Source organism: Lagopus muta, chromosome 1 (genome assembly GCF_023343835.1).
Source record: "Lagopus muta isolate bLagMut1 chromosome 1, bLagMut1 primary, whole genome shotgun sequence".
Classification (NCBI taxonomy): domain Eukaryota; kingdom Metazoa; phylum Chordata; class Aves; order Galliformes; family Phasianidae; genus Lagopus; species Lagopus muta.
In genome coordinates this window covers 46,511,260-46,524,018 of record NC_064433.1, presented here as the reverse complement: position 1 = coordinate 46,524,018, position 12,759 = coordinate 46,511,260, and the positions used below count along the sequence as shown (strand labels likewise).

Genomic DNA, 12,759 nt, shown 5'->3' with positions numbered 1-12,759 from the left:
TCAAAACACAGTGTGGTCAAAAAAGGTGAACTGTTTCAACTCAGCCTGAATTTGTGATGGTAACATGCCTTTCCTAACAAGGAAAAGAAGCATTTCATGCAAATTCCTGTGGAAATGCTGCCTCACCAAGCCTCTGTGTTGGCTGGAGTCAAACAGAGCAGGCCTCACTCATCAGGGAGGGGAAAGCCTGGGAACTGGGGAGGCTTTACTAGGCAGGAATCTCTCTTGCTGCAGAACTGGTTACTGTTTCTTTCTGCCTCTCGAATAATTGACACACTCTACAGCAGCTTTGGAAAACTCTAGGTTCAGCACAGGTAACCAGCACATTGGGTCTAGAAAACAGCCCTCCCACAGTGAGCAAAGGGGGAATGAGGCTGCAAGGCCATCTCCTAGCACTTACCCCCCATGCACCTCTGGCAGGGTAGCAAGGTCATTGCTTTGGGAACATGGGCCCAGTACAATCACCCATATACAGCAAAGCTGGGTCTCCACTTTTCAAAGGGGATCCATAAAACAAGGTATAAATATTTGTAGAGATACGCACACGTAGAAGCATATAATGAAATTGTCTTACATTTCAGAAATATGTATTTGCCTTGTAAGAGAGCTTGCTCATCTTGACAAGTGGTTTTCAATCCATCTCTTCCAGAAGCCGTAGAGCAGAAGCTTTTAATTTGCCCCCATCCCGGTCTTCTGGTCCTGCTTCAGTTAAAGGGAACACACACCAGAAAGAAGCTGTGCTCTATATTTAATGCCTTATTCACCTATCCACACACACGAGTTGCATTTACTGTGAAGTCTGTCTGTCATGCAGTTGGAAAACTTTCAAGCAGCTTCCCCAGAGCTTTGCATCAAGTGGGTGGGTATGTTCCCCTCATGGCCATCAACACTCTCCCCACCTCTGAAGATGCCCAAGGCCATGTTGGATGGGGCCCTGTGCAGCCTTATCTGGTGGGTGGCAGCCCTGCCCATGACAGGGGGTTGGAACTGGGCGAGCTTTAAGATCCCTTTCAACTCAAACCATTCTCTGCTTCTGTGTTGCACACCTCACCTCTAGTACAACTGTCCATTTCTCACAGCAGTTGTCACCTCTCCCTGCCCTTTAAGGTTTGCAATCCTTCCACTGCCTGCAGTTCTGCAGAACAGAATCTTTTCTGTAAGGCTTAAAGCAACAGCGTTTCTAACTCACTTTTATGCAGGGAGGCTTCTAAACAGGAGCAGCACAGCTTCTTGCTTCCCCCTCTCTGGGTTCAAAGGCTGGCAAAAGACCCCGATTCCAAGCAGCTGATGCAGGTCCAAGGAGCTCTGCAGGGCTCTGCTCCTGATGGACACTTTCCATGAAGCATCACACAACTCCCAACAAGAATGTGCTGGAAGAGGCAATTGCAACCTCTGCGCAACCCCTGTATGTATTTTGGAGCACCATCTGAGCACAATCCAGGTCTGCATATGCAAATAAATACTTTGTGAAATTAAAATTACTCCTGGCTACATACAGACTGTAGCTATAACTGGAACTACAGACTCATATCACGAAAGGCTCTTGCAAGGCTATATTGAAACTGTATTTTAGAGACATAAAACCAGTACGTAGACAGCGACTGCTGGGGCTCACCTGCTATCATTACGGGTGCTCAAGAATAAAATGAGTTTTAAGAAAACTCAGATGTTGACTCTGACTCTAATTGTGCGCGGAGGGCACATAGCTGGATTCAGGTTGGCAGCATCCTCTCAGGAATGCCAGGCAAGAAAACATCAGAGCTAGCAGGAAACAATTCTCAGTTGTACGTGGTTAAGTAAATGTACACCTGGAGGCTACCTACTTTGTTAGAGCTGTTTCTTTTGTTGAAAAGCCTAGGAAAAGTCATCTTTATACTGCTTCTGCTTTTGACTGCTCAAAATAATGTTTAGGGTAAAACCTGTCAGTGAAGGGGAGAATTTTGCTACTGCTTGCAGTGTGGGCTGGATAGCATAGACTTTACACACGCGGTGTAATTTAAAAGGCACACCTCTTTTGACTGTGGTCCCTGACAGCCTTGCAGGCAGACATTTCTACTAAGGCTTGTAAACCAGAAAAAAAAACCAACACTAAGGAGACCCTACGATAGTCAGTTTAACCATCTAGTTTTGGAGAATTAGCAGATAATTCTTTCAGTTCGGGCCAGCCTTCACCAAAGGCTGCTAGGGTCCCTCAATGGAACCATACGCAGGTGTGCAAGGCATCCTAAAAGCCTGGCCAGTCCAAGGTATACTGTTAATTTTTAATCTGTTTCTTCTCTGTTTCAGGCCATGTGATCATGTCCCCGTTGCTTGTGAGCTGCTTATTGGATCACTCTTGTTATTCCCTTAGAGAAACATCATTTTGTAAACCTGGTTAAATCTAAAGCAGAGCAAGTTTGACAGTGCTCTTCTCACAGACAAGACCTTGTTTAAAAGCTGCCTCAGAGATTTGATGGCATCTTATCAAGTGTGTGCTACCCTGCTGCTTATTGCTTGAAGTAATGTAGCAACTACTCCACTAAAAAGTGTTGAAATTGGCTCAATAATTAAAGGAAACATAGAATAACAGACAAGATTATCACATGTACTTTGTAGTGGTAGGATAAATGCTAAGAGCCACATTAGGTGCTCCAAGAAATCGTAAGAACATAAATTAGAAAGCATGAGAGTCCTTATCTAAATGGATATATTTTGCTTTCCTCTTTTCAGACAGAATTAAAGTCATTTAAAGCTGAAATTATCAGTTCACCTCAGGAGGTAAAGCATTAAGTAACGCAGATAAAACTCTCACAGCAAGAGGCAGGAGTTGTAATGTGGCACTTCTGAGCACAGGGCTCTGTGCACAAGGAACAAGAACGCTCTGATGACTCCTGCTCTTGGTCAGCTCCTTCAGTGGAGGGGACTGCAGAGGTCTGTAACCTAAGAAAAAAACGTCAACTGTGAATTTTATGTGAGAGTCTCTTTCAGCCATGGTATTTCCAAGAGAAACCATAACTACAGGTACGGTAAACAAAACCAAGAAAAAGAACATATCTGAATATCTGGAGGTACTCAAACCCCACCTGGACATGTTCCTGTGCAACCTCCCGTCGGGGTCTGCTGTAGCAGTCGGGTTGGATGCGATGACCTCCACAGGTCCCTTCCAGCCCCTGTGATTCTGTGAAGAAACAGAGACTGGGGATGTTAACAGCAAATCAATAACGAGAGAAAGAAATAGCTTTCTTTATTGGAAACTGCTAATAGAATGAGAATTTCTTGCACCTTACACAGTGGGTATATTTCTATATTTGCAATTTACTTGAAAGTTGCTTGGGTTACAGTGACACCTTATGGTAGTTTTATTGTATTTTACAGGTCGTTCGGAAAATCAAGATCTCTTAAAACCTTTAAAGCCTGTCACTGCCAGTGAGGAACTGCTCTGATATATTTAGAAAGCTTTTTCCTTTAAGTTGCTCAAATACATGCTTAGAATATATTGTAAATTACTTTTAAAAAAGCACTGAGTAGCTAATATTTATTTAGCTGTTCGTGTGCTTGTGCATAAGTAGGAAAATGCTTTTCTCACATTAGGAATCAGCTCCCAGTCTACCAAGCAACTGCAGTGTAATGATGTGAGTGCAGGGAGCTTCATAGATCCAGGACAAAAACACATCTGTCTCTAGCAGCAGGAGAAGAATATCAAATGAACCACTGCTTGCACAACTCCCCACAAATTGCTCATTTCTTACATTCCTCACAGCTTCACACATGATAGGGTAACAGCTTTATAAACACTGACATAAGAATGGTTAATCTAAAGCTTTGGTATACTATATACTCAAAAGGAGGGACTAGAGATACTAAGTAAAGGGATGAAGTGGAGACATACTTCATCCAGCATCAAAGTGTCCCAGGTAATGAACAATGAAATGCAAAGTTCTTCAGCTTTTCCTGTTTGACACATAGGTTAGCTGCATTAATGAAAGAATTCGTGAAATTGTGATTTCTAAGGCGCTGCAAACCAACCCAGAACATGTAGATTACAGCACTTTCTTGCTCAAGATAGACAGTAGTTACAGATCCAATCAGTGCCTAGGAACAGAGAGGATGAAGAGAACCACCAGGACAGTAAAAGGCACTCGAGTCAGAGATCATGACTGTGATTTTCATTGTGGGATGCTGTTGAGTTTATCTTCACTGGAGCTTCACTCTCTTCTCTCCTATGACCAGTGAATGAAATACGAGAAAGCTGTCCTCCCTGCTGTACTTTCCTCTCTTACCAGCCCCAGCCAAGGATGATCCTTCTAAGCAGATGAGATCTCTGACATCACATAGTTGATCAATTAATGTCATGAAAAATTTGACCACCACCCTCCTTCAAAGTGCTGATAAACTCAAGAGCCTGACAACGCAGCATAGCCTGAAACCCAAGCTCAAAGTAAGTGATGTTTCTTAAGAAATGAACAGTGAAAATTTAGATCACTATGTGGCATCGGAACGCCAACTTCAAACACGGGCTTAGCGTGCTTTCAGAAAAAGTAAATGTTAATGTCAGAGTTATCCTACCTGTCAGCTCTTCCCCACAACTTCTGTTCCTTCCATGAGGGAAATACATGATCAAATTTCACAGGCACCACTTTAAGAAATGAGATTATGTTCCATAAACCATAATTCAAACAAAATATAAAGTGATAAGGTTCTCCACAGAAGTTAGTATGTTATGGAGATCTAAAATCAAATTATCTTTCAACACAAATATATGAAAAGTTCATTTATTTCCATAGGCAACCTCATTCACAGTACAAAGTGATAAGAATTTCTCAAAACAGTCACTGTACCTTTTACATATTTTAAGTAATTGATCTAAAAGTTGATACAAGAATAAATTTGTTTTTGAAGAGCTGTCCATTAAATTGGAGATACACCAATGCCATGCTATGACAGTTCTAATCATGAATCACAGTTGACACTACAGTAACACTACTTCATAAATGAGGATCTTCATGTTTTACAATCAACACATAAAATTGCCACTAGTACAGAGACTGTACGATTAGACAAATAAACAAATATTAAATATTTTGCACAAGGCCTGAGTTCACTATAACATATTTTGATTTACAACTTCATCTCAGAAATCTGTACAGCAGTTAGAATTGTTTCATAGAACTCAAAGACGATACAACTTCACAGGCTTGTATGTTCGGTTGATAGAGGTGTGAGGCCTGGAAGGCAAGAGGATTTGGTGTATGAATTCAAGGTTTTACTGCCTTGCGTAATTTCTCTGTAAAGCAGCCAAAACCTACTGAATAGATAGATACAAAGCAGGACCTCACATGAAAATCAGCTCAATCATCCGAAAATCTCCAGACAGGTTTCCTCACAGCTATTTCAGAATAAAAGTTCATAATAGAGTATATAAAATGCAGCATATCTCTTAACAAAGAACATAAAAGGGTTATGTGTACAGCAAGATATTTCTGTATTCCCCTTCCTCATGTTTCTTTAGTTGGAAGTGGCACAAATCAGTGATATTTCCCTCCTCCATAAAGAACTCATCAATGAACAAAAATCACTGTGAAAACAAGGGACTCAGTCTTCACAAACTTACCTTTTAAAAACCATTCTTTTCTGCTCAAATCATGTAGGTACGGGCAGACTAACCGAATTAATTTATAATACATAACAAAGCAGCATATAATCGTTTGCCCAAATGGAAGCCTTGTAGAATTTGAATTAAATTTTAAACTACTTTTTTTTTTCTTTGCTCTCCTGGGCTCCCCTCGAACTGAAAAAAATCTGTAGTCTTGTAGTCTAAATACACACTTACCTATCTGTAGACATACACACAAAAGAGGTTACAATACTAAAGCTACCACATTTTCCTTACTCTAAGGTGCCACTGGGATATTTATGGAAATATATGTGAAACAAATGTTGCTACAAACCTTAACAGAAAAGTTTTAAATCGTTAAGACTTAGGTGCACAATATTTCAAGCATTAAAAACGCAACCTTTTACTTGGAATACTCAGCACCTGGGCAGACCAGTAAGGCCTCAACTTCCCCAGGCCACTTCTAATTCACGTCACCATTCAGAGAGGAAGACATACAGTATTCAATAGAACAAACTAGGAAACATCCTATCTCTGTTCTCAGTAAAATTTCTTACTTTGTCTCTCCCATACAGCTGGTGATTCTCTAACTTTCAAAAGATTGGTACTGCCCTTCACATAAGAAGACTTCACAGGCCTTACTATGCCTTATCCACAAAACGTGTGGGAAAAAGAAAATCTGCTCCTCCCTCCATCCTTGAAATGACACTGGTGCCATTTCATTTCCGCTTCTCTCCACTTGAAAGAAGCAGCAAACTACTCAGCTAACTACTACAAAGCTCACTACTCAATATGCAACTAGTTCCAAAGTTCCTCTCAATCAGCCCCATAGTTTCTCAGGCCTCTTTAATACCATCCTTCCACCTACAAAATTAATTTTCTAAGACTGGGTTTTTAGAGAATGCTTCAGAGGCTTTCACACTTCCAGAATTTTGAACCCACAGTTCTAATACGCAAAAACTGCTGTGTTGGTATGAGAGCGTTCATTTAACACACACCAGAGCAGCCAAAGGACAACTGATGCTTACGCTTAAGATACGCAACAATTTCCACTTCTCTTCTTTGCATTTCTCCTTTTTTGTAAACATTTCATAGACAAATCAATCAAAAAACATTTCACCCTTCTTGTCTTTGCTAATCCTTTACAAATGAATGGGAAGTAAGGAGGAGGGCCAGACAAGCAAAACGGGTGTGCAGGGCAGAGGCTGTATGGTGATGATTCAACCAGTCAGCTTCCACACTTTTTCCTTTAAATTAGGTTGAATATAAAGGGTAGAAATTCTGTGTAACTTACAGAATTGTTCAGATAATGAAGTCATACTTTATATCAGGTTACTTTTCCAATAAAGAAATTGCAAATTCTTTAACAGATACCAGTTTTGAATTTGTGTTATCCATTTTGTTTTGCATTAAGGCTGAACAGTCTCCTCTACTTCAGGCCAGTTGAGACGCAGAACTGTTTTCCATCCAAGTCAAGAGATAGAAGGTCTCTGGAATACCCACATTTTGTAATACGGTTCCTTCCTCCTACTCCTTTCCACAAACTGAAACGGATCTGAAGCACAACCGTTGCTTTCAAACACTGGTGTTTACTCTGGCCATAATATAAGTCTTTCATCCTCTTGCAGGGCTTCAGAATGATGATGTACAAGTGAATACATGAACTGGACAATGGTTTCTAAGGAAAGGCTATTGTAGCTGGAGCCAAGTGGCACATGGCACATTGGTGACTTACCTCTTGCAACTCCTCTTCCCTTCAAGTTAAGCAGAAATGTTCAACATTCAGTTCTCTGACACACTAAATAGGAAGTATGTGCAAAAAAGAGGGATGCGATCCTCTGATTTTAACTGAAATTACTTCTCCAATTTTATTTTTTAATAACTGGAAAAAAATTCTATGATTTTCATAAGCTCCCTGTTCTCTTTGTTTCTATTCATCTACTCTGGACATTCTGAAAACTGAGGCTAACAGAGAAATCAGAATGATCTGTGGAAATGTGAAATAAGAAACATTTCATATTATTTGAGCCACATAAAAATATTATTCCAACACATCAGTATCACAAAAAAGAACCTTTAGTTTTATCTTTTAGGATATTTTTTGCTTTGTTCTTACCAAATACATTCTTCAACAGTAGATGCCAAAAGTATACGCCTCAAACCTCAGAGTTCAGCAATCTTACACATAAAATTTGATCACAATATAATCAAAATTTTTCAGTCAACTTTCTCTCCATAAATTAAATCTAAATGAAGTTCTGAAATTTCCCCAGGACAAGAGGATCAGCGGCTAAAAAGCAAGATCAGGACACTGATATTTAAGACTGCCTTTACCATAGATATATTAATTACATACACTGTAGAGTCCCAAGAGATGTTATTTTGAATATAACCTTCTTTTCCAAATAATTCAGAGGAATACAGATTCAAGTAATTTTTCAAAGTCTTGACTTAAGTTATCCTAACAAAATGTAGCTTTCAAAAAGTTGATGTAAAAGAAAACATTAGTGTGATTGAGAATATAGAGTACTAGTAACTTTAAATGAATTTAAATAATTTAACAGTTCTAGTATAGTACTTAGGTTTACACAGATACCTTAATATAACCTATGATGTTTACCATGAATATTAACAGCACATAAGCATCACAATCTGTTAGGCTTTGTTTTCTAAACCATAATTTCACTGGTCCCAGGTATTCTAAAATAATAGGGCTAAGGCAGCAGCTACAATACATAAACAATTACTTGGGAAATATGCTTAATGCTATTACTACTTAGAGTTGTTGAAGTATAACAAAATACATGTCACATTTACAGCATAAGGCCCTTTGGTTTCTTAAGCAGCAAATGAAAGAACAATTTCTTCAGTGAAAGGCTTTGAAAAATAAAGCATGTAGGCTTTCCATAAAAAAAGTAACTAGTTCTTTCCTTCTTGAAATAGCCAGCTAGAGTCTCCAAAATATTACATAAGAAAGTTCCTGAAATTCTGAGGAAAGAAGAAGTTAAAATCCAACAGTAGTACCTGACAAAGCAGAGATTCTATCATGGGAAAGCTGAACGTCTACCTTCTGCAAACTAGAACAAACTACTGCTTCTTTTTCTGGAGAGCTTTATTAAATTTGGAGTAATACAATAAAAAGGATCTGAAATATCTGTGTATTTGTCATATATTCTAGAGCTTACAAATCTGTATTTGAGAACTTACTTCACATTAATCCATCCTCCATAAGGACTTGAGTTAAAATAAAACTAAAATGGAATAGTTTATTCTAGTCAAGGCAATTAATGGCAGTCTGCTTTTTCACAAAACCATGTGAAACTTTTAGGCAGGCAACTCTTTCCCATCTTCCCAACAGTGTCCAAACCAAGTAATTCAAGACATTTCCATTACCAAATCAACTGTAAGAAATTGGGGCAGTCAACACTTGAATTTTACAGACTTTTTTTTTTTCTGGGAAATTCTGAAACTACTCATACCGTTCTTTTCTTCCCTCTCACCAGTCCAAAGCAGTATCAAGCAAACAAAAACTATCCTGAAATGAATAGCAAACGTGACTGAATCACCACACGTATTTTTAAATCCTGCTTATGTGGTATGTGGCTTTTGCCATGGAGTTGGTAACAAGGATCTGATGTTATAAAACAGGTTGTCAACTGTAGCAGAACTTTCCCACTGCTCAAAATTTGCACAGAATTTTAAAACCACTTTATCTTGTAGTTTACTACCACATCAGCTCTAATTATCTCACAAGTGAAGAAAGGCAAAATGTTTTTTCATAGTGTCTCACACAGTTAGCAGGTAGATATTTCTATGTAATGTGGCTACCAAAACATTCTGCATCAGCGTAAGAATTTACTTTCTGGAAATTGTCCTGGGATATTGTAACAGTTGGTACCAAATTCAGATGACATAAATCGTTAACAATAGTTGAATTCAGCAGGCACCAAAAAGACTGATCCACAAGATAGGACAGCACTAAGTTGCATTTCTTAGTGTTATTATCCCCCTAAACATTTCTGTTTAAGAAATGCAGTTTTGTTTAAATTCAGGAACTGTGAAAACACTTCTTAATAATTTTTAAACATTTAGTTCCTTCTTTTTCAATTGAATTTATGCATCCTACCTTCAGTGCTTTGAAGCTGGGTAAAAAGATGGGAAATATTTAGCACGCAAGATGACTTTGCACTTGCACAATTCCACTGCAGTACCAGGTGAATGCAAAAATCAGTCTTTTTTCCGGTGCAGAAATCTTTACCTTGCTGGATGAACTTTCCCCAAACCATGCTTTTATCGTTAAAAAAAGATGTTAATCAGCTTACCCACGATTCCAATTATATCAATCTTTGAAAAAAGAAAAGACACACATTACCCAAAAAGATCTTTTAAGTCATTACTAGCTGAGCTGCTGTTTGTCATTGTGTTTGCTGGTTGTGCAAAGTTCTGAGGAGCAAAGAAAGGGTTACCCTGTATACCAAAGCCAGTCTGTCCTATCATGTTCATCTGAGGCCCCATGACTGAACTGCTCACACTTGGAGACCCTTGTGGGGGCACAAACTGATTGACCCACTGGTTTGATTTCTGTTGAGCCAACTGTTTCATACTAACTTTGGGTTTTTGAGGACCAAAAAGATTATCTAAAGCAGACATATCTGGGGGTCTGTTTGGTTGTGTCAGTGGAGAGATCGCAGACGCAGCACTCATAGGACTGTAATTTGGCATACTGGCTGTTGGTACGATGCTCATCTTGGTTGTTCCTGCTGCACTTGGACCACTGAAGAAATTCTGAGCAGTAGGGCCACTTCCCATACTGAATCCAGCAGTCTGAAAACCCATATTAGTATTTAGTCCGTTTGTCATATTTCTCTTTGTGCTGTCGACAGGTGATGAAAATCCCATTCCAACACCCATACAAGAGACAGAAGAGAAGCTGTTTGAAGATGCCACTTTAGCTTTGTTGATAGAATGGCTGGTCAAAGATGACATACTGTCTATTAAGGTATCTGTCAAATCTTTTGTCTGCAAAATAGATAAATATTAATATATTGATATAATATATATTATATTAAATATATTCAATATATTTCCTGTACATACATGCTAGCAACAGTTTTTAATCACTGCTCCTGCGGAACTGGCACTCATTTTATCCAGAAATTCTCATTTATTGCATGGAATTGGGTACAAATTGTAAACTAATTCACCTCATGTACAATTATTTTCACTCTGCTACTTGGAACTGTTTTGCAGCTTCGGCTCGACAACTATGACTATACAGCAAATAGTGTTAGGCATATACTGAGTATACCATTTGCTTGCACGTCCCATTCTCAACTCCACGCCCTCTGTATTAGTTAGGTGAACAGTTTTGAACAAAATCTTCTTTTTCTATCTGCTTTTCTCATATCTAACACAATGGCCATCCAGTAAAAATGATGTCTTTGGAAACTAGTGCACTTTAAAAAGAGGGAAATACTGCTAATGATGCAAATATATGACAAATTGCAATTTAGTTTTTCACAACTGTAACACTGTACTGCAGGTGAAAACAAAGATGACTCACAGCAGAAAAAACTGCTAAAAGCATACAGCAGGTGAAAAAAAAAAATCACAGCAAAGTATTGTATTGTTTCTACTGGAACTGTATCTCACCTGCTTCACTGGAGGCGTTACTGAAGTTGCTAGTGGCTTAAGAGGTTGCTGGCTTTGCAGTTTCTGTGCCTGTTCCTGTTCTTTAGCTAACTTTTGCTTCTCTTCAAGTGTAAGTGATGCCTTTAAAAGAGAAAGCACTAAGTTGAACAGTATAACTACTTATTGTGGTTTTGATTTTTTTTTTTTTTTTTAATAAATAGCACAATCATTTCAGAGCAAAAAATGGATAAGCACATACTGATAAAAAGTATTTAAAGCAAATAATAGTAAAACAGCATGATGAGAAATTCTGGGCAGAACTCAAGTAAAGTAGTTTTTCAAAAAAGTCATTTCAGCTTTGACTTCTAAATATTGGGTGTAAGAAGAATTCTTCTCAGTTTTGTTTTTTTTTCATGTGATTACCCACTGGCACTTGATACAGAATTTCAACTGACAGTGTTGTCTATTTTAAGATCATTTAGATCTTTCAGGATTCTAATTCTACTTTCTTTAACAAATGATAAAATCGTAAAATTGTTGCCCCTTAGACTAAAATTAGGAAGAGAATTCAGATGACAGAAATGATACAGAAACAGAAGTGATAAACTACCTACAATCTGGGGGAGCGACTTGTTGATAGCCATGGCTAACAGCAATGACAATTTTATCACTGAATACTAACTATAATCACAGGCTGCATCATGACATGCTTATTCTTTGTTTCTTGTATTTATCCTCATATTGGCTGTTTTCATTTAACTTTGAATTTTTACACTAGCTGTTATTGTCAGCTACCTTATGAAATTCTGTTTTTGATCTCAACCTCTGTTTGTGATTTTATAATAAAGTTGCCTGGCCATTTTGATTTGGCAAACTAAATCCACTGCTGCAGCTTCAATTTCACATCCATAATTAAAGAGGTGTGACCAAAAACATATTATCCTAATCACTGACTTCTTTGTTCAGAGAAGAGATATTTTCAAGAAAAGACTTTCACAGAAATTCAAAGATGGTATTTGAACATTTTTCAGTGGATCTTCACATGTGACTGGGTTACACTGCTGTACTTTACGGAAAGTTTTTTTTTTTCTATAAAGCTTTAAATACAGTAAATATGTTTACACATTCTATTCATGTAGCCATACCAAACTTAAATTAGACAAAAAGATGTAAGAATTCCAGAACAAAGAAAAGCATACCTTTTTCTGTACTGATGACAACTCACTTCCTTTACTATCAGGTCCACTAGTTAGAAGGTCAGTTCCAGTATTATTGAATACCTTGTCAATCTGTTTAAGGTCAAAGAATCAACACTAAGTTATTTGAATAACTTTAGGTAATGTAAATGCTATGTGATATTAAATTTCAAATTTCTACGCTTAAGTAACACAATAAAATACTGACTCTTACCTGATTATTTGTACTACTAGATCTTGCCTCTTCAGACACGCTCATTTGATTAGCTATATCCAAAGATCTACAGGGTGCAGAGTACAAATATTTAAAAAAAGGAAACTACAGTTACATCCACTACA

The 12,759-nt window shown here is 38.1% G+C and overlaps 1 protein-coding gene across 1 annotated transcript in view; it reads right to left on the bottom strand.

The window, feature by feature from the left end:
- Positions 1 to 4,735: 4,735 nt before the first annotated feature.
- SCYL2 (SCY1 like pseudokinase 2) overlaps positions 4,736 to 12,759 on the bottom strand; it is a 35,502-nt gene continuing 27,478 nt past the window's right edge. The window contains exons 15-18 of the mRNA XM_048956889.1: positions 12,635 to 12,701; positions 12,424 to 12,513; positions 11,246 to 11,365; positions 4,736 to 10,612 (exon numbers count right to left, since the gene is read on the bottom strand). Coding sequence (XP_048812846.1) covers positions 9,962 to 10,612; positions 11,246 to 11,365; positions 12,424 to 12,513; positions 12,635 to 12,701 — 928 coding nt within the window. The 3' untranslated portion in view covers positions 4,736 to 9,961. The remainder of the gene's footprint in view (positions 10,613 to 11,245; positions 11,366 to 12,423; positions 12,514 to 12,634; positions 12,702 to 12,759) is intronic.